This window comes from Eptesicus fuscus, chromosome 16, assembly GCF_027574615.1.
Source record: "Eptesicus fuscus isolate TK198812 chromosome 16, DD_ASM_mEF_20220401, whole genome shotgun sequence".
Taxonomy (NCBI): domain Eukaryota; kingdom Metazoa; phylum Chordata; class Mammalia; order Chiroptera; family Vespertilionidae; genus Eptesicus; species Eptesicus fuscus.
This window is the reverse complement of record NC_072488.1, coordinates 67,481,045-67,502,536: the sequence shown is the minus strand read 5'-3', so window position 1 is coordinate 67,502,536 and position 21,492 is coordinate 67,481,045. Positions and strand designations below refer to the sequence as shown.

Below are 21,492 nucleotides of genomic sequence, written 5' to 3'. Positions count from 1 at the left end.
TGGGCTACTAGTATGAGAATAATGTCAGAGAGAAAACAACATGACCAGGTGTAAGGGCCACCTTGAGAAGCCTCATTCCAAGACCGACACAAGAATAAATGTTTACACGATGTTTTTCATTAAGAAAAAAGAGACCTGGATTTCCAGTATTATCCCATCAGCCTGGTTTCACTCTGCCCTGAAGGTCCTGGAGCTGCGATGCGGTTTGAAGAAAATGCAGAAGGCAGAGCCCGATAGCAGAAGACAGTCCCACATGGCATGCTTCCCCTTAACTCAAAGAGTGAATTTTTCAAAGAAAAAAAGTACTGTCTCCCAGATTTTGTCAGCAGCAGCTTTTCTGATTATTTTTAAGTGACCTTGTACTTGCTGTGCTCTCCTCAGGCGATCACGAGAAGAGAGCACACACAAATGCTGGAAAGAGTATTTGGCAAAGGACCTGCATCAGATTTCACGTGTGCCTGATAAACCCGAATCCTGCCACACCTCTGAGAATTAACATCATCAGCCCAGCTTCACCAGAGGCTGGTCCACAGGACGTGGGTCTAAATGCTCTTTTATTGCTATGAGAGTTGGTCCTTAGTTATACTCACGCCAGGATGCCAGAGAGATAGAGGGTCTCAGCAGATAAGTAAGACAAATAGCTGAACATGAAGACGATGAGCGGTTCAATTGCAGAGATATTCTGAGTGAAACGTGTGATAAACGCAGAAACAAATCCAAAAATAATGCCGAAAAAGACTCCCCCAACCCCCACAATAATGAATCGGGCACATCCAGCCAAAATGTCGACAGGCTCTATGCTTTCAAACTTGTGCATCTTTGTGAAGGCGATTAGTATATTGTATAAGACCTGGGCAAACAGAAAATCAAGAAAAGAAAAGAAACATGAATTAGAGATGAGCACTATTTCACACACAGATTCTTAACTTTGTGTCTAGTTAAATAATTCACAACAACAAATGACATGACAATTAAGATGAACACAGCTGCTTAATTTTAAACATATTCCAACTAATTTAAATGTATCCAGTTTTTCTGAATAACTATCATATTCACAGCTTTCAATCACTGAGCACCTACTATGTGCCAGTTTCTTGCTCAGTTCCCTGTCATTACCAGTTTATCTCCTCTCAGCTCCAAATGCACCCTTCAATACAGGCTCTACAGCCAACCATGAAACTCCTATAAGCGTTTCTTCTTTAACGTGAGCACCATGTGGAGCTCTCTCAGCAGAGGGACATGGAGGAGGAAGGGGCTTCCCGCAACTTCGTCACAGCCTGGGAGAGTCAGCGTGCGGGAAGGAGGACTTCGTGTGGATCCTACCAGAGCCACGAGCCCTGAAAGTGGTCCCTCTGCAACTTCACATAGTTTGCCTGGTGATCGCTCAAGCAGGCCTGTGCAGTGGGCGGTGGCCAGGGGTGCCCTCGAGCAGCCCTTCTCTGTCTGCCTGCCTTCCCCTCCCGAGAGCAGGATCCCCTGCAGGTAGGTGCTCCGCTGACTGCTCCTGTCCGCCCCTGGGAGGGTGGTCTATCGTCTGCCCAGCAACTCCTCACCAGCTCCAGCCCGGCTAACCCGCAGCTTCTCCGGGCCCAGTGCCCCATCCACGCCTTGTCCAGCGAGACTGAAACCCCTTCTAACTCTGTCCTTCTTTGCAGGCCATCTCTCAGCCTGAGGCTACCACAGGGAGTCCCTTATATCTTATAGGCTTTCCTTTAATGCAGTTTTTTAAATTTTCATTGAATTTATTAGGGTCATATCTATATCATGTATCTATCTATATATATATATATATATATATATATAGAGAGAGAGAGAGAGAGAGAGAGAGAGAGAGAGAGATAATATGCAAATTAGGCCTGGACACCGTAATGGGTCACAATCGGACAGGAGGAGGTTGTGCGTGCATGTGAGGCCCTGAGCGGACTCAGACAGGGACGGGGGGCTGGCCCACAGCCTCCGCGGCCAATAACAGTCCCTGAGAGGCAAGGGCTGGCCGATTGCAGGCCCGGAGTAAAACATTGACAGCAAGTCCTTTCAGTATAATTGGGGCATTAGAGGCCCACAGAATGATCATTTCCTTTTCTAGGAAACACATAACTCTGACACACTATTTACAATTAAATAAGTTCCATATATTTTGACATTTTACAGCCCTGGGAAGTTACATATAATGATCAGCAAAGTGAGAAGATGAAAAGAATTTTTAGGCTTTTAAAGATGCAACTAATTTCTGTCTAGAAGACAAACCAATTCAAAAAGTGATGGTTTTATTGTCCTATAGGACATTAGCCAGATTGTATCTAATTTAGCAGTTTTACTTCAGGCTTTCATCTTTGGCAATCTCATTTGAACAGCATTATCATCCTGCCAGTCCCTTCACTGAGTTAAACAGAACTTTTGCATCTGCTAGTATGTATTTGAATAAGAATTATGTATTTAACACATGCAAAATTTTGTTTTGACACAATAAAACAAAAGATCATTTGATTCTTCCCTGGAACACAGAAAAGCACAAACTTGAATCATTGGTGTGGCTTAGGCTAATTTTCCAAATATTGTTAATAAAATTCATGTAAGGATCATCACAGAGCCAAGAATTCTCTTTCAGGCCTACATATTCAGCATCTCCAAGGAGGAGGCCTGTTATTCTGTGTTTTGTTTTTTAATACTCATCAGAGGATATTTTTTTCACTGCTTTTTAGAGAGAGTGGACCAGAGGGAGAGGGAGAGGGAAAGGGAGAGAGCCCGTTCGCAGCCAAGGGCAGGCCCTCGCCAGCAGTTCTACCTCTGCATGTGAGCTGCAGAGGGAACACCTTTTATGACCACTCATTGGCTAAGCTCCCTGTATGCTACTCGCAGTGTTCTTGGTAACTTGCCTAATAAGAATCCAAGAAGGTGATCTAGGGCTTTTCCACCTCACTCCTGGAGGAATAAACGAAGGTCCACTGCTGGAGGGGCTAAGAAATGTCATATCCTGCCCTAGCAGGTTTGGCTCAGTGGATAGAGCCTCAGCCTGCCGACTGTAGGGTCTGGGTTAGATTCTGATCAAGGGCATGGACCTAGGTTGCAGGCTCCTCCCTGGCCGGGGCCCAGGTCAGGGCTCATGCAGGAGGCAACCAATCAAAGTGTCCCTCTCACATTGATGTTTCTCTCTGTCTTTCCCTCTCTCTTCTCTACTCTCTAAAAATCAATGGAAACATATCCTCAGGTGAGGATAAAAAAAAAAAAAAGAAAGAACGAAATGTCATATCCTATGAAAGAGACATCTTAAAAATGCCTAAAGAAAGTTGTCATTTTTTCATGGTGAAGGGACTGGAGTCTGTGTTTATGAAAACACCTTGGCAGCTGCAACGGCCAGCAGTGGCAGCAGCAGTGGGGTGATGGGGGTGGCGCCTTCCCCTGATCAGCCAGATTGCCTCCTGCAGAGGGAGGCCTACTGATGGCTTAGGCCCGAAGGCAGCGGGCCTAAGCCATCAGTAGGACATCCCCTGAGGGCTCCTGGACTGTGAGAGGGGCCAGGGTGGGCTGAGGCACCTCCCCTCAGTGCACAAATTTTGTGCACCAGGCCTCTAGTTTGTTAATAAAATTATATAGATTTCAGGTGTACAATTCTACAATATGTTGTATATTGTGTTGTGTGTTCACCATCCAAAGTCAAGTCTCCTTCCATCACCATTTATCCCCCTTTACCCTCTCCTACCTCCCCTCACCTCTCCCTCTAGTAACCACAATACTGTTGTCTGTGTCTCTGAGATTTTTTTTTTTTTTTTTTTTGCTTAATCCCTTCACCTTTCTCACCAGCTCCCCACCCCTCCCTTCTAGCAGGTGTCAGCTGCTGCCTGTCTCTATGAGTCTGTTTCTAAGTTTGTTTTGTTCATTAGTGTTCACATATGCTGTTTAGCCTACTTGTGGTTTTCTCTTCCCTGATTGGACCCCACTGGCTACACTTTCTCACTGACCCCACTCCCCAGAAAATCCCTAGCCCATGTGATGCCTACTCCCAATGCTTCTCATTTCTCTACTTAGTTCACATTTCTGTGAAGTTGCGGCGATCTGCTGGTTGCGGTCATGCCACTGGCGAGTCCAGAACTGGCACCGAACCTCTGCAGAGAGGCCGCTCTGAGGCAGGGAGAAGTGAAGCAGGAGCTCTGAGAGGGAAGGCCAGGCCCAGAGCCTGGGCTCACAGTTCACCTTGTAGCCTTTGCTTCTTATTCCACAGCAAAGACAACAATCAGATGGGGAAGAGGCTAAACCTCAAGGAAATGGGGTCAACAATCTGTTTACGTATCAACCATGTTTTGCAAACTGGTATAATACGGGTCTACTTTATTTAAGCAAAATGAAGCCCCGTTTTAAGAAAAAGAAATTGTGACAAAGCCAAACGACACTTAGTGGTTGTATCACAACTCTGTGAGTTTGTTTAGTCCAATTCCACTTTTTGCCTGACCTCAGAGCAACCCACACACGGGTCTGGAGGCCCTGGGTGCTGTGCTCATATTCCAATGAGCTAAGCCAAGTGGAGGCGCCAGACGCTTCCACTGACCTGACAAGGCGGGACTGGATGCACCCAGGTGGGGCCTGGGAATTTATTTGACTCTCAAACTCAGAGAAAACGCAGGGAATTCAACTGAGACTCAAAGATTTGCATGTTGTTGCCACACAAAAACTCCTTTGCATGGCTCTCCAGGTTAGAAGTAGCGACCCAGTCTGTTCAGAGCCTGGGAAAGCCATTCAGGTCAGCCCTGTCCCTGGATGCCACGGTGCCTGCCCGGAAGATGCCACAGCAGTTTCAGAAGTTAAAGCGGTGCATCTAATGCACAAGACCACATTTATAGACACAATGCGTATTGACTACATACAAACCAATTCTTATCTTTCAGATTACCAGGCTCTGGCTGTCATCGTTGTGAAGATTTTCTTTGGACTCATTTTGACGTACAGTGATGTGCATGTATTTTCACACAGTGGAGGGCAAGGTAGCCAAGGCTAAATCTCAAACCAGTCCACAGCACGAATGGGACCCAGATCACTGGCCCTCTTTACTCGGTGTGGGGTGCGATATGGTGATGTAATAAGATATATACACTGAGTGGCCAGGTTATTATGATCTCTGAACACGTAATAATCTGGCCACTCAGTGTATATCCTATGTAATAAAAGGCTAATATGCAAATTGTCCCCTCGACCAGGATTTCGACCAGCAGGCAGGCCGGCAAACCACCCATGTCCCCTCCCCCTGGCCAGGCTGGCCGGACCCACCCATGCATGAATTCATGCACTGGGCCTCTAATCCTCTAATATATATGTATATATATATATATATATATATATATATATATATATATACACACACACACACACACACACACACACACACACACACACACTGAGTGGCCAGATTATTATGCGTTCAGAGATCATAATCTGGCCACTCAGTGTATATGTGTGTGTGTGTGTGTGTGTGTGATATATATGTTTTGTCTTTGTCTCCTGACACAGACACAAACACGGTTGAAGTTTACTTCTTATTACTGGTTTGTTTTCATATAAAGGATTCAACTCAGAAACAGCCTGAGGTATCAGGCAAAGGGTGGGGGAGGGCGCAGTCCTTCCCTCCCGCCCCTGCCACACTGCCCCTCCCCCCACGCTCCACCCCTAAAAGCCATTTAAAAAAAATCCCCATCTAATGATATGTTTTCCATTGATTTTAGAGAGAGGAAGAGAAAGAGAGAAAAACATTGATTAGTTGCATCCATATGCACCTCAACCAGGGATCCACCCTGAAACCTGGGTATGTGCCCCACCTGGGAATGGAATCCCCCACCCTTCGGTGTACTGACAACACTCCGACCAAGGAGCTACCAGCCAGGCAGAGCTTGTGACTTCCTGAGTGACAGGTGAGAGGACCTGTTGCTATCCATAATGAGGGCAACCTTACCTAAGCTTATGCTAATGAGGTGATAGCTTCAGGATGGGGGCTGGTTGCCAGAGTACCCAGTTATGGGATTTAGAAGGATGTGAATTTTGATCCCGCCCCGCCCCCTACCCCTGACCTCCAGGGAGGAGTTGAGCTGAAGATTATGAAAGGCTAATATGCAAATTGTCCCCTCGGGAATTCGACTGCTCACTACTGACCACCAGGGGGCTGTGAGGAACGAAGGGAGGCCCCTGCTGGCAGCCAGAAGGCCCTGATCGGCCCTGATTGCTGGCCAGGCCTAGGGACCCTGCCTGTGCTTGAATTTCATGCACCGGGCCTCAAATAAACACTTTGAGCTCAGGCTCAATCAAACTGGACTGAACTTTATCTCCAATCTGAAGGAGTTGGACTTCATGATCTCTGTTTCCTCCCATGCTGTGAGTTTAAAACTCACTGATGACCCATTGCTGGTCCTGGTTGGTCAGGAGTGACACAGACAACCGCAGCCGGGGCCAGAACGATGGCTCTGCCTCTGACCCATAACCTGGCCCTGATGGTACAGAGCGGGTGGGGTAGCAGGTTCTGCTGGGTAAATTTCATTACGTCCTCACAGGAAGCTGTAGAAAAGCTATCTGTCAAGTAGCTCTCCCCAAACAGCCAGATTATGGGGCTTTTCACATAATTCGGAGCGTATTTTTTCCATAGCAGGGCCCACCACGCCCTGAGAAGGTGTGCACACGTGCTGTGGGGAGGGCAGGCTGCTGACAGCCCCTGACTGCGCAAGCCTTGCCTGAGGTTGTGGGCTTTCCTGCACGTGCCCTCCCAGGAGAGCTCTGTGGCTTGAAAGGACCTTAAGAAGATCCAGAAGTAGGTCCTGGGTGACTGTAAGGGAGGAAGAACTTACAGAGAAAAGAGAAAAGTGAGACGTTCGGAGGTGTGGCTCCGCCAAGGCGGGGTGTGCCCGGGGCCCTGCGAGGCCCTCGGCTGGGGCAGCGCAGGCGGCCCGCGCCCACAGAGCAGCTTCCACATGCTTTGTTCTCATGTTGACGATTCCCTAAAGCCTGAAGAGAGTTGGCTTTTCTCCGTAAGTGTGTTTTTTCAAATCCACCTCCAGGGCTGCGCCTGGCTTCCTGAAGAGGGCCTCCAAACCCGCAGGCTCTCCCTCCCGTCCTGCACGTGCGACTAGGTGAGCTCTCAGCGCCCCGGGAGCTGCAGCGGCTGGGAAAGCTGTCTGTGTCATTCCCATCTCAGTCGTCTGTTTCCTCCGCCGGGAGAACATGGCCCAAACACGTGCCTACGAACCCACTGTGAGGGTCCTAGTGCCGCGGTGGCTGGCCCGTGGCCTCCGCAGGCCTCTGGGGGTGAATGGCGTGGAGCCCTGTGCAGGCTGGGGAGGGGGTCTGCAGCGGACACCCAGGCGTGTGGGGACGGGGTCACCACCTTCCCAGCTGGGCAGGCTGGCAGTCAGGTCTGCCCCTCCGGGCAGGTGGGGCTCATTGCCGCCAACTCCCTTGTTCGTGGGACCTGCCAACACTGGCTGCCTTCTGCCCACGCTCCTCCCAGCTCCTCCCACCTCCTGCCTGACCCACAGCATCCCAAGCTATTCGTGTGTGTGTATCAGGCGTACACACATACACACACACTCACTCACACACTCACATGCACACAGACTTAGACCCACAAACTCATAACACGGCCCCTCCCCACCACAGACCCGAACAGCCAGCACCACAGCTCACTGCCAATGGCAGGTGTGGCGGGGGCAGCACACCGGCAAAGCCCGGAAAGCTGTGGCTGCTGCAGGTGCGCAGGAAAAGGTCTGGGTCCTGGGCTGGGTGGGCAGACACCTGCCGGCCCCCCGTGGGTCAGAAGCGGCCGGTGGGGCCCTCCCGGCACAGGGCGAAGCTGGCGAGGCTGCGCGGCCCTGGCCTGGGTTTCGGGCTCGGTCCCACTTTGCAGCAGACGCCAGCGGGTTGCCTGGTTCTGGGTCCTGCCTCTCCCGGCCGGAGGCCGCCAGGCGCCTGAGTCTCAGTGCACACCCTCCTCCAAACGACCCTCCGAGGTTAGAGAAACTGAGGCACAAAAGGGTGGAGCGCTTGCTCCAGGTCACACAGTTGGGGGTTCAAGCCCTCCTAGACACCGAGCTCCTCACCGTCCTGGCTGGAAGAACGTTCCATCACAGAGGGGCCGGAGCATCTCACCTCCGACCCCGGGAGCCCCAGTAAGACGAGAGGCCACGAGAGGAAAGGAGACGCTGCCTGCGCCCCCTCACACGTGGCCAGGTGCGTGCACAGCGCTGCCCACGGGAGGGCCGGGCCGGAGCCAGCTGCTGGGCGAACGGGAGGGGGGGCTGCAGTGGCTGGAGGGAGGCGGAGCCCCCAGGCCGGGGCGGCAGCCCAGCCACCACATGCTCACGCTCCAGCTGCTGTTTAAGCGCCTCAGGGTAAAGACGTACGTCCACCCTCTCACAGCTACGTCCCCCCAGAACGGGACCGAGACCCAGACAGGGGGGAGGGGAGGGGTGTGACCCGAAAGCCACAGCTGCAGGTCGCAGCCAGGAGGCACTGAGGCTGAGCCTCGCCGGCTCTGGGCCGCCTCACTGCACTGGGGGCCGCCACTGCCGCCAGGACCCCGCGGAGGAGGGACAGGCGAGCCACAGAGGGTTCTGAAGGAGGCTCACCCCAAGTGGCCTTCCATGCTCCTCGGGTCGCAGGCAGCTTCCCTGGCGAGCTGTGCCCATCGCCCCCTGGGCGGCACCGTCACCTGTCCTCACCGCTTCCAGGGCCCAGGCCTGGCCCTCGTCACAGCCACTGCCTGCGGCTGACCAGCGCATTCGCCTTTACATGCCCAGCGCCCAGCGCAGTGCCAGGGCAGACGGCGCCCCGCCGGGTGGGAAGGGAGGACGCTGCGCTCTCTGTACCCCCACACCCACCCCACCGCAACCCCCACCCCACCCGCCCCACCGCCACCCCACCCCAGCGTGTAGGCTCGGGCAATTTGAAGTTCAGGGGAGGCACTTAACTCTCAGGAGGAAACAGCCCCGCTCACGGCTGCTCTGGCCAATCCACTCTCAAGCGGAGTGTCACTCTCGAGGCCAGCAGCCTCTGGGGCCTCTGCTGCTTGCGGCTCTGTCTCCTACAGCCGTCCCTGCCACCGGGACTCCTCAGCAGCGCTCAGTGCTACACGCGGCCCGTGGCGATGGGGAGCTGCTGGAGAGGAAGCCCAGGCTCCACTGGCAGCCAGGCGGCCAGAGGCTGCTGAAGGGGTGGGGAGGGCAGAGCAGAGGAGAGTGAAGACACTCCAGCATAAGGGGCTGGGACTTGGGATCCAGCGCAGCAATAAGCATGCATCTTGGAGGGCAAGTCGGACAGAGGGTAAGGCTCGCGCTGGCTGGTGTGGCTCAGCGGATAGAGTGTCAGCCTGCGGACTGAAGGGTCCCGGGTTCGATTCCGGTCAAGGGCATGTACCGGTTGTGGCTTGAACTCCGGCCCTGGTCAGGGCACATGTGGAGGCAACCAATCCATTTGTCTCTCTACATGGATGTTTCTCGCTGTCTCTCCCCCTCCTTTCCGCACTCTCTAAGAATCAATGGAAAAGTATCCTGGGGTGAGGATTAACAAAACACAAAAACAAAGAAAGAAAGAAAGAAAGAAAGAAAGAAAGAAAGAAAGAAAGAAAGAAAGAAAGGAAGGAAGGAAGGAAGAAAGGAAGGAAGAAAGGAAGAAAGGAAGAAAGGAAGAAAGAAAGAAAGAAAGAAAGAAAGAAAGAAAGAAAGAAAGAAAGAAAGGAAGGAAGGAAGGAAGGAAGAAAGGAAGAAAGAAAGAAAGAAAGAAAGAAAGAAAGGAAAGAAAGAAAGAAGGAAGGAAGGAAGGAAGGAAGAAAGGAAGGAAGGAAGGAAGGAAGGAAGGAAGGAAGAAAGGAAGAAAGGAAGAAAGGAAGAAAGGAAGAAAGGAAGAAAGAAAGAAAGAAAGAAAGAAAGAAAGAAAGAAAGAAAGAAAGAAAGAACCAAACCAAACCAAAGGTTACTCGGTCTCTGCTCGGAGCCGCCCTCTCACTGCTGGCGGGAAAGAGCGAGGGCAGCTCTTCAGTGTGTGCTGGACACGGAGCCACACGGAAGTCACATGTGATACATTAAGTGACTTCTCTGCCCCAGGCCTGGCAGTTCGTGCCCCTCCAGACTCTCTCTCACCCCCTTCCTAGAGAATGGACTGCGGGCGGGAGGGAGAGTCTCTGCAGCCCGGGTGCCGCGCCAGATCTCAGCCGGCCCACTGGGCCCTTTGGACTGTCAGAGAGTGAGTGAGCGAGGGGAGAGGGAGGGGCTTTACAGATCCTCTGTGGCTTATTCAGCAGCCGGATCCAGGAAAACCAAGAAGGAGCTTGAGGACAGTCTGCCCCATGAACGATGTGGCTCCACAGTGAACAGCAGGTGCTGTGAAGAGAACGCCGGCCACCATGCCAGTCCGCGAGCTGGCCCGGAGCAGTCACGCTGCTGGGCCTGGCCTCTCCCTGTGCGGAGAGCTCAGTGTGGGTCCCAGGGGCTCTGTGAGCTAGCTTATATCAGCATGTCGCTTTCACAGAAAGGCAGAGACTCAGCGTCTTTCCAGGGCCAACACACTGGATGTGGCCAAGCCAGGCAGTTCTGCCGTGGACAGAGTTCTGCTGCACCAAGTGGATGTGAGCCCCACCTCCCTGTCAGCACCACTGGCTGTTCCCCCCCCTCCCCCGCCCCCCGCCAGGGCCCTGAGTGGAAAGTCAAAGGCAGGGACGAAAGGAAGAGATTGGGACCAGGCGGCCCAGAGCGCCGTGCTGTCTGTCACTGGCTGGAAGTTTGTCCTCATTCAGTGTATTTTAACTTACTTTGCTTTCTCCATCTGTGAAATGCGGGTAAGATTCATCCTCAGAGTAACATGTAAAGATTCAATATAATAACCGGTGTGAAGGTGACCTGACAGGCCAGGAGCTAAGGCTCCTTCCTTCCCGCTGTGCTCGTGCCATGCCGTCAGCTGGAGACACTACCTATTTGTAAGCAATGGGTTCGTCTCTGCTCCCTTCGCCCACAATTAAGAGTAAGTTCTGGTGATAAGAGTCAAACAAAACACTGAGCAGGAGGGAGAAGTCAGCGGGAGGAGAGGCCGGAGGGTCCGATTTGTTAAGATGATGGCAGTTCTGCCGGAGCCCCTTCTCCGCGGTGAGAAGGCAGCTCTTAGTGCACACACATCTGAGCCTTGTCGCATGGAACCACAATCACAGGCCGCCCCGGGTGACTCAGACTGCGGAAGGGCCTGCTGTGACCGCGGCCTGGGAAGGCTCCCTCCCCGTGGAAGGGCGAGGCCGGCCTTCGCTCACCAGGCAGCTGGGCCACATTACTACCGGCTGCGCCCACATTAGCTGCTTTCTAATCTGCCCTGGCTGCTCGACCCGCAGGAACGCCGGCCGGCGCACGCTGCACATCCCTGTGCTGTGGGCGACCGAGGGCACCCCAGTGGTGCGTGGGCAATCTCTGAGCCAGGACGGCGGCCCTGGAGGTCAGGGCAGTGCCCTGGGCACTTTGCTAGTAAATTGTCATTTAAAAAATGTCCAAGTGGAAGCAATTAAACTTTGGAAAGTCAAACAGATGTTGCTAGAAAAACAAAGCAACGGAAGCCCAGCTGCGACTGGCTGTCCGTGTTGATCCCAAGGGAGGCTGGCGCCCAGGGCGGCACCGGCCACGGAGGCAAAGGCTCCCCTGCGGTGACAGGGGCTCCTTCTCAGCACCAGCGTGCAGGCCCCGTCCACTGGGGCGCAGGGAGCCCCCCTTATGAGGGAAGGCTGAGATGAGAAGTTACTCCATGGCAGCCCAGTGCGGCCTGAGGCTGTCACTCAGGGGGTTGCCCGTGGAGGGGGTTCCAGCGAACTAGGCGCCCGAAGAGCTTAGACGTCAGTGACAGACGAGGACATCTGGGAGACTCACTATGAAATGAACACACCAGGCCTCGCAGCAAAGTCCCAGTGGAGGACACTCACTCCATTGTAACAAGACGGAAATGTGAAAATAGCCGAGGGAGAAGGCGCGGAGCGGCTCAGAGACTCAGTGCCCCTCCAAGGAGGTCCTCCTTCCACACAGACCTCACTCAGCCAGAGCAGTGGCTCTCCAGGCGAGCCAGCACCCCAGGGCCTGCTGCACACACAGACCCCAAGTTCCCTCCCTGAGAGCCTGGGCCGCAGGTCTGGGTGGGCGGGCCCTCCAAGGAGTCATGCTGAGGGCCCAGGGCCGCACTGGGCAAAGGGCACATCTGTGGGCGCCTGGAGCCCCAGCTCCCTAGCAACTTCCCGACACCTGGGCTCTCAGGGACCTTGTCCAGCGGGAAAGTGGGCGCAGGCTGGCGACTCTGGTACTCTGTTCATCGGCTAAAGATCGTGCTTATGAATAAATAAATTCCCTTCCCACTTCACGGCGCGCCTCCTTCCCCGCGGAATCCACCCCCAAAGCTCGGGCTACTTCTCAAGAGCTTCCGTTCCCCCACACTTTCTAGTTTTGGGAAGTAAGTCCTCAGGATAAAATGCTATGTGACGGGTGACTGAATAAGGAATTGTAAAGGGGAAATAGAAAACAGTATGGCTGCCTGTCTTTTGGCTAGGCACAATCCTAAGGAAGGTAAGAACCCCAAGGCAATGAAGGAATGCTTCAGTTAGATTTGACCTTATAAAAATTTAAACCTTGTATAGAATAATGGATACCATAATTTTAAAAAATAACAGAATGTGAGGAAATGCTTGATTTTTATGCAATATTGAGGAGTTTAAAATGCAAATAATTTAATGAGTTCTTACAAATCCTATCTAATAAAGAAGGAATATGCTAATTGACCATCACACCCTCACAAAGATGGTGGCACCCACAGCCAATAAGGAGGGGATATGTTAATTAACTGCCACACCCTCAAAGATGGCAGCGCCCACAGCCACAAGATGGTGGCGTCCAGTCCCCTCAGCCCCGCCAGGGTGGCAGGTGGTGTGGTATGGCTGGGCCCACCACCAGGGGTGTCTGGTCACTCTGCATGCCTGCCTTCAGAGTCCCCCAGTCCCCTTAGCCCCTCAGCTGCCCAGGGCTGGCCTGAGGCACAGGCAAGCCTCAGATGGTGTCTTCCCAGCCACCCACGGCTGCCCGAGGCTCAGGTAACCAGGGCCAGTTGAGGCTTGTGCTGCTGGCAGTGGCAGCAGCAGAGGGGTGATGGGAGTGTTGCCTTCCCCTGATTGCCGGGTAGACTCCTGCCCCTGAGGGCTCCTAGACTGTGAGAGGGGGCAGGCTTGGCTAAGGGACGCCCCCTCCAGTGCATGAATTTTCATGCAACAGGCCTCTAGTTAAATATAAAAACAATAAACGGTCCCCAAGAAAAATCGACAACACTCAACATTTGCAATATACTTATAAAAATTATCTGTAGTTTCTATGAAATTCAAATTTAATTGGGTGTCCTGTATTGTTTTAAATATGGCAACCCCCAAAGAGTAAAGCTTCCAATTTTCAGCATGAGAAACCATCACCCACAACCACTGGAAAGATACTGCCACGTGCCACGGGTGAACGCCGGCAGAGCTCCCTCTGCTCGTCAGGCTGGGAAACACGAAGAAAACATGCCCCTTGTTGATGCGATGCCAGCAAACATGCTCAGTGCCCTGTCTGCAGAAACGTAAGGTCTCTACCTTCTGAAAAACATTTGCAGCCATGGTGTAAGAGCTAATATTGCATTCTACCTTGACACGTGCTAAAACACGGAGGGTCTCCAGTGGGTAACCGCAAGGCCCTCCCCGCTCTGACCCTGTGGATGAGGTCCCCCAGCAATAACCTTCCTATAGAGGGGACCAGGCACAGCTCCTGCATCTCCCTGTGTAGTGGGTTCCAGCCCCCGTTAGCCGGTGGACTTCTTCAAACAACAAACCTCATCGTCCATGGGAGCCAGGAGGCAGCCTCCTCTCAGCACTACTCAGCCTGCCTCTCACACCCCACTGTGGCCCTGTGTGTGTGCCCGTGGCCCTGCGTGTGTGCCCGTGGCCCTGTGTGTGTGCTTTGGCCCCATGTGTATGGCCCATGGCCCTGAGTGTGTGCCTACCCTCCTCCCTAGACTTTATTGAGCTCATCTGGCCAGGATTACCTGTCATTCCCTGACAGGAGTGGGTCCCTCCGTCATCAATCAGACAAAGAAGTGGTGATTAAAACAGCAGCATCTTAAATTTTTTTTTAATGTACCTACTTTTTACCCCAGAGATGGCACTTCCTAGAACCTGCAAAAGCAAAAATATAACGTGATCTTACCCAATGTATGTAAGATAACATATGTCTACATGTGTATTGGGTTGTCTCATCCAGGGCGAGAAGAGGGCACTGGAGGCTTGGTGCCTTTAGCTGTATAATTTGTATGGTTTGACTTTCACACTGAAAATCATTCTAGTTTTACTTATGTGATGTGCTACAAATTTCAAAATAAGAGAAGTGTATCAAAGTATACACAAAAATCTCAGACTAATAACCGGTGAAAGTTTGCAGTAACGTAAGAGACTGAGCAATGGGAGGGCTAGTCCGGAACATTCTAGCACCTGCAGCCACGGGCATCTCTGGGCCTTGATGTCTGAGCTAGTCTCAGTCCTTCTGGCTCCTCTCCAAGGGCTCCTCAGCAAAACCCTGCTCTCACATTTCCCGAACGCCTGCAGTCCTCACTGTCACGTAAGGGGCACGTTTCACGGCCCTCTGTCACCTCTCTCATTCACTGGCACATCGCATGCAGCATGACAAGGTACTTAGCACACAGAGCCTGCGGTGAGCCTGCAGTGAGCAATCCCGGAAAAGCCTTTAGCAAGTTTCTGTTAGCACAGTGATACACTGAGTTTAACTACAGAACGATTTGTTCTCTCTCCTTTTCCACTCTTTAAAGAAGCTAGTTGGGCCCAACCTGTATGAACCAGGAGGTCATAGTTTGATTTCTGGTCAAGGGCACATGCCTGGACTGCAGGCTGGATCCCCAGTGGGGGGCGTGCAGGAGGCAGCTGATCAATGATTCTCTCTCATCATTGATGTTTCTATCTCTCCCTCTCCCTTCCTCTCTGAAATCAATAAAACGATATTAAAAAATGAAAAAGAAGCTAGTTGGGAATTGAATGGCAAGCAGTGTTAGTGAGCAGTCATCCTAAGGAATGTCACCTAAACTTGGGCAACCCGCACTGGCCAAAGCCAATCTCTGCCCTGCCCGGGCTCAGGCCTGCTCAGCCCTCTCCATTAGCCCTGGACTCAGTCTCCTGGCCTGCTCAGCCCTCTCCATTAGCCCTGGACTCAGTCTCTGGCCTGCTCAGCCCTCTCCATTAGCCCTGGACTCAGTCTCTGGCCTGCTCAGCCCTCTCCATTAGCCCTGGACTCAGTCTCTGGCCTGCTCAGCCCTCTCCTTTAGCCCTGGACTCAGTCTCCTGGCCTGCTCAGCCCTCTCCATTAGCCCTGGACTCAGTCTCCTGGCCTGCTCAGCCCTCTCCATTAGCCCTGGACTCAGTCTCTGGCCTGCTCAGCCCTCTCCATTAGCCCTGGACTCAGTCTCTGGCCTGCTCAGCCCTCTCCTTTAGCCCTGGACTCAGTCTCCTGGCCTGCTCAGCCCTCTCCTTTAGCCCTGGACTCAGTCTCTGGCCTGCTCAGCCCTCTCCATTAGCCCTGGACTCAGTCTCTGGCCTGCTCAGCCCTCTCCATTAGCCCTGGACTCAGACTCTGGCCTGCTCAGCCCTCTCCATTAGCCCTGGACTCAGTCTCCTGGCCTGCTCAGCCCTCTCCTTTAGCCCTGGACTCAGTCTCTGGCCTGCTCAGCCCTCTCCATTAGCCCTGGACTCAGTCTCTGGCCTGCTCAGCCCTCTCCTTTAGCCCTGGACTCAGTCTCTGGCCTGCTCAGCCCTCTCCTTTAGCCCTGGACTCAGTCTCCTGGCCTGCTCAGCCCTCTCCTTTAGCCCTGGACTCAGTCTCTGGCCTGCTCAGCCCTCTCCTTTAGCCCTGGACTCAGTCTCCTGGCCTGCTCAGCCCTCTCCATTAGCCCTGGACTCAGTCTCTGGCCTGCTCAGCCCTCTCCATTAGCCCTGGACTCAGTCTCCTGGCCTGCTCAGCCCTCTCCTTTAGCCATGGACTCAGTCTCCTGGCCTGCTCAGCCCTCTCCATTAGCCCTGGACTCAGTCTCTGGCCTGCTCAGCCCTCTCCATTAGCCCTGGACTCAGTCTCTGGCCTGCTCAGCCCTCTCCATTAGCCCTGGACTCAGTCTCTGGCCTGCTCAGCCCTCTCCTTTAGCCCTGGACTCAGTCTCCTGGCCTGCTCAGCCCTCTCCATTAGCCCTGGACTCAGTCTCTGGCCTGCTCAGCCCTCTCCATTAGCCCTGGACTCAGTCTCTGGCCTGCTCAGCCCTCTCCTTTAGCCCTGGACTCAGTCTCTGGCCTGCTCAGCCCTCTCCTTTAGCCCTGGACTCAGTCTCTGGCCTGCTCAGCCCTCTCCTTTAGCCCTGGACTCAGTCTCTGGCCTGCTCAGCCCTCTCCATTAGCCCTGGACTCAGTCTCTGGCCTGCTCAGCCCTCCCCCTTAGTCCTGGACTCAGTCTCTGGCCTGCTCAGCCCTCTCCTTTAGCCCTGGACTCAGTCTCTGGCCTGCTCAGCCCTCTCCATTAGCCCTGGACTCAGACTCTGGCCTGCTCAGCCCTCTCCATTAGCCCTGGACTCAGTCTCCTGGCCTGCTCAGCCCTCTCCTTTAGCCCTGGACTCAGTCTCCTGGCCTGCTCAGCCCTCTCCATTAGCCCTGGACTCAGTCTCTGGCCTGCTCAGCCCTCTCCATTAGCCCTGGACTCAGTCTCTGGCCTGCTCAGCCCTCTCCATTAGCCCTGGACTCAGTCTCTGGCCTGCTCAGCCCTCTCCTTTAGCCCTGGACTCAGTCTCCTGGCCTGCTCAGCCCTCTCCATTAGCCCTGGACTCAGTCTCCTGGCCTGCTCAGCCCTCTCCTTTAGCCCTGGACTCAGTCTCTGGCCTGCTCAGCCCTCTCCATTAGCCCTGGACTCAGTCTCTGGCCTGCTCAGCCCTCTCCATTAGCCCTGGACTCAGACTCTGGCCTGCTCAGCCCTCTCCATTAGCCCTGGACTCAGTCTCCTGGCCTGCTCAGCCCTCTCCATTAGCCCTGGACTCAGTCTCCTGGCCTGCTCAGCCCTCTCCATTAGCCCTGGACTCAGTCTCTGGCCTGCTCAGCCCTCTCCATTAGCCCTGGACTCAGTCTCTGGCCTGCTCAGCCCTCTCCTTTAGCCCTGGACTCAGTCTCTGGCCTCCTCAGCCCTCTCCTTTAGCCCTGGACTCAGTCTCCTGGCCTGCTCAGCCCTCTCCATTAGCCCTGGACTCAGTCTCTGGCCTGCTCAGCCCTCTCCATTAGCCCTGGACTCAGTCTCTGGCCTGCTCAGCCCTCTCCTTTAGCCCTGGACTCAGTCTCTGGCCTGCTCAGCCCTCTCCTTTAGCCCTGGACTCAGTCTCTGGCCTGCTCAGCCCTCTCCTTTAGCCCTGGACTCAGTCTCTGGCCTGCTCAGCCCTCTCCTTTAGCCCTGGACTCAGTCTCCTGGCCTGCTCAGCCCTCTCCATTAGCCCTGGACTCAGTCTCCTGGCCTGCTCAGCCCTCTCCATTAGCCCTGGACTCAGTCTCTGGCCTGCTCAGCCCTCTCCATTAGCCCTGGACTCAGTCTCTGGCCTGCTCAGCCCTCTCCTTTAGCCCTGGACTCAGTCTCCTGGCCTGCTCAGCCCTCTCCATTAGCCCTGGACTCAGTCTCTGGCCTGCTCAGCCCTCTCCATTAGCCCTGGACTCAGTCTCTGGCCTGCTCAGCCCTCTCCTTTAGCCCTGGACTCAGTCTCTGGCCTGCTCAGCCCTCTCCTTTAGCCCTGGACTCAGTCTCTGGCCTGCTCAGCCCTCTCCTTTAGCCCTGGACTCAGTCTCTGGCCTGCTCAGCCCTCTCCTTTAGCCCTGGACTCAGTCTCCTGGCCTGCTCAGCCCTCTCCATTAGCCCTGGACTCAGTCTCCTGGCCTGCTCAGCCCTCTCCATTAGCCCTGGACTCAGTCTCCTGGCCTGCTCAGCCCTCTCCATTAGCCCTGGACTCAGTCTCCTGGCCTGCTCAGCCCTCTCCATTAGCCCTGGACTCAGTCTCCTGGCCTGCTCAGCCCTCTCCATTAGCCCTGGACTCAGTCTCCTGGCCTGCTCAGCCCTCTCCTTTAGCCCTGGACTCAGTCTCCTGGCCTGCTCAGCCCTCTCCATTAGCCCTGGACTCAGTCTCCTGGCCTGCTCAGCCCTCTCCTTTAGCCCTGGACTCAGTCTCCTGGCCTGCTCAGCCCTCTCCTTTAGCCCTGGACTCAGTCTCTGGCCTGCTCAGCCCTCTCCATTAGCCCTGGACTCAGTCTCCTGGTGCCTGCACACCAGAGCCCCGCTCCCGGGGACATGCCCGGCCACCTCACCACACTGATGCCGTCATTGAGAAGGGCCTCCCCGAAGATCATCATGTACAGCGGCTCGTTCACGCGCGCCTCCTCGAACACAGCCAGCACCGCCACCGGGTCCACGGCGGAGATCAGGCTGCCGAACAGCAGGTTCTGAAGCAGGTTGACATCGCTGAGGCCAAAGGCCTTGATCTGGCAGATGAGGTAGAGGGAGAGGCCGATGCCCACGGCGTTGACCAGGGCCCCCAGGCCTGCCCACCACAGGATGGAGCCGATGTTCTCAAAGAAGGGCCGGGTGGGCATGAAGTAGCCGCCCTCCAGGACAATGGGAGGGAGGAGGTACAGGAAGTAGATGTTGGAGTCCATGACCGGAGGCGATTTGTGGTCAGTGCCAAAAATGATGGCCCCCACCAGAGCCCCCACAATGATGAGCAGGCAGCTTTCCGGCATGAGGCCTGGCAGCCTGTGGTGGAGGTGGAAGCCTGGGGAAGAGCAGAGGCCACAGTTAGCTGCTTGCTACCGAGACCCCAGGAGACGGTGCGCAAGGGCTCTACAGCCACGCAGATGGCGCCGGCGCCAGCTGGCCGCGCTCTCTGTGCGGCAGGACCTGGGCGCGGTGGGGGCTTACACAGGACCACGTGCTTCACATGCCAGCCCAGCACGGGCTGCGGAATCAGTGTTCTGTGCAGCAGTCGCCCCTTCGTCCTTCCTGCTCCCCCATTTGACAGGACTGAGCACTGGAGAGAAGAGGAGAGAAGCGGGTGGGCCCGTTTGTGCTCATGCAAAACTGCCTTCAAGGCTCATGCAGAGTCTTTTCTGTCGCCTGACCCTCAGCTTGTTCCAAACTGACCTCATCTCACCTCCCTCTCCTCCAAACAAAGAAACAAATGTAAGTCCTTTATTCCCCTTATTTAATCAAGGACATTGCCATCCACTCAGTCACTTAAGGGGAAATCAAGTCCCATTCTCATGACCCCCCATTGCTTTTGCCCCTTTATTTAATCAGCTGCCTATTTCATCAGTAACGTCTCTCTTCAGCTGCCCCTGCAGTCCATCCCCTTCCCTCCAATCCCACAGCCACCACCTCTGCTCAGGACTGCCCCTTCCTTCTTCTAATTACTGCCTTATCCTCCTGACCTTCTTTCTCACCCTCAAACCCCCGCTCACCCCCTCCTGCCGCCAGGGGACTTCCCTACACCACGTGTATCTGATGGCCCCATTCCCCACCTGGTATGTGAGGGTACACACACATCTCATGGGTTTGAAACTGAGGGTTTTTGTTAAGCATCCCTGCTAACCACCCACGGGGAAGTACTGGGAGGCGGAGGGCCTAACATGTTTTCTACAATTCCAACCGTTGACAACATTTTAGAAATAAGACATTAACAAATAATAAGAAAACAACAACAAAATGTGTAAGTGTACAACTAAATACACATTGAGACAGGATGCAATGGGCAGCAGACAGGATGGGCAGCCAGGCGTAGCACGTCACCCTGGGGCTCTCTCGGAATCACCGTCCCACAGCCAGCCACACACTTTTGCACCTGCCGCCCCTCGCATCTTCTCACCCTGTTGCTGCTGCCTGAATTGTCCTTTGTTAAAATTTTCTGGTCCTGCTCAATCTTTGAGGTTAAGCTTTTCCTGATCTCTTCTAAAAAGAAATAATATGTCTTCCCCTGAATTATTATAAAATTTCATACATACCAGTCTGACAACAATGATCCCTTCCCACTATTTTTGTGTGCATGCTTATCTCCCCTACTAAACTCCAAGCTTCTCAGCCTGAGGCAGAATGGCAGACATCTTGACATCTGCCAATGCGCTCCTCCAGGTGTCTACGGCACAGTGGCCCGCCGCCTGCTGGGAAAATCACGTGTATAAGGGAATGGGTGGGCAGGCTGCATGTTTGTGAGAAAAGCTTTTACATGGTAAGTAGAAGTTGAACAGGCTGTTGGAGAATGCTTATGACTCACATAGACAAAATGGAAGATATTTCAGGCTGAGAGAATGCCAAGAGAAAAATAGAAAGATAGGAATGGCCCAGCCAGATATGTTTGATTCATTGAGGGCACCCACCTGGCTGGGGCAAATTTGGAATTGGGAAGAGCATAGGAAAAAGATGCTCTGATGATTTTGAGCCAAATAATGGGGGCCTTGAATTCAAGGTTAAGGAGTGTAGCTTTTCTCCCATAGACCATGGGGTGCCATTGAATGTCTCCTTAGGAATATTTTAGGGTCAGCCATCCAAGGAGCATGTGCATTTCCCTGACCATATCTTTGAACTTCTCCATTCACTATAGCAGGCTGGTTCATACAAGGGCACATTATTAGCATCAAGAGACATTATCCCAGACCACACACTTAGTCCACTGGCTTCAAAACCAGCGTAAGGTCTCCTTCTAAGATCCTGCTCTCTCTGTTTCTGAAGAGAACTTTCTCCTCCTCTTCCCTCCCCCTCCCCTTCCTCTTCTTCTTCTTGTAGTGCTTATTTCAACCACATTGAACTTTTTAAATGTGAGAGAGGTGGAAGAGTCCCTATGCAGTGTTATTAGGCCCTCTGTCTCCCCAGTTCGGCCCTGCTTTCTGCACTCCAGTGTCCTGAGATGGATGCAGCATGCCCTACCTTCAGCGCGTGCACCTGCCCAGCCCGGGAGAGGCGCCTGCACGCAGGGCCCAGAAGGCGGTGCTGCCTGTCCATCACTCCAGAGCTTCCTCCCCTTCATGACAACAATAGAGTCAGTCACTTGAGAGTTTTTAGCTTCAGTGACTGAAACTTAAATAACAATGTCCTACCTACAAGCCAAAGAGAGTTCTCCATTCCATTCTGCCCAGGGATTCAGGACATCCTTCTATAAACTTACAAGAAGTGGAACTGAATAAAAGATAAACAAGTCTGAGGTGACTTTGTATTATCTTTGTTCTGTAATATCATACTTTACGACGTGCATAGTTGGTGTTTTACAAAGGATTGGGGAGTCTTGGCCAGTGTGGCCCAGTTGGTTGGGTGTTCTCTGGGGGGCACCAGGAGGTTGCCAGTTCGATTCCCTGTCAGGGCACATGCCTGGGTTGCAGTCTCCATCGCCAGGAGGGGGTATGCAGGAGGCAGCCAATCAATGTTTCTC

General features: G+C 53.6%; 1 protein-coding gene across 1 annotated transcript in view; it reads right to left on the bottom strand.

The window, feature by feature from the left end:
- The window catches only part of SLC9A4 (solute carrier family 9 member A4), a 79,366-nt gene that overhangs the window by 55,264 nt on the left and 2,610 nt on the right, over nt 1–21,492 (bottom strand). The window contains exons 2-3 of the mRNA XM_008153426.3: nt 18,386–18,849; nt 591–850 (exon numbers count right to left, since the gene is read on the bottom strand). Coding sequence (XP_008151648.3) covers nt 591–850; nt 18,386–18,849 — 724 coding nt within the window. The remainder of the gene's footprint in view (nt 1–590; nt 851–18,385; nt 18,850–21,492) is intronic.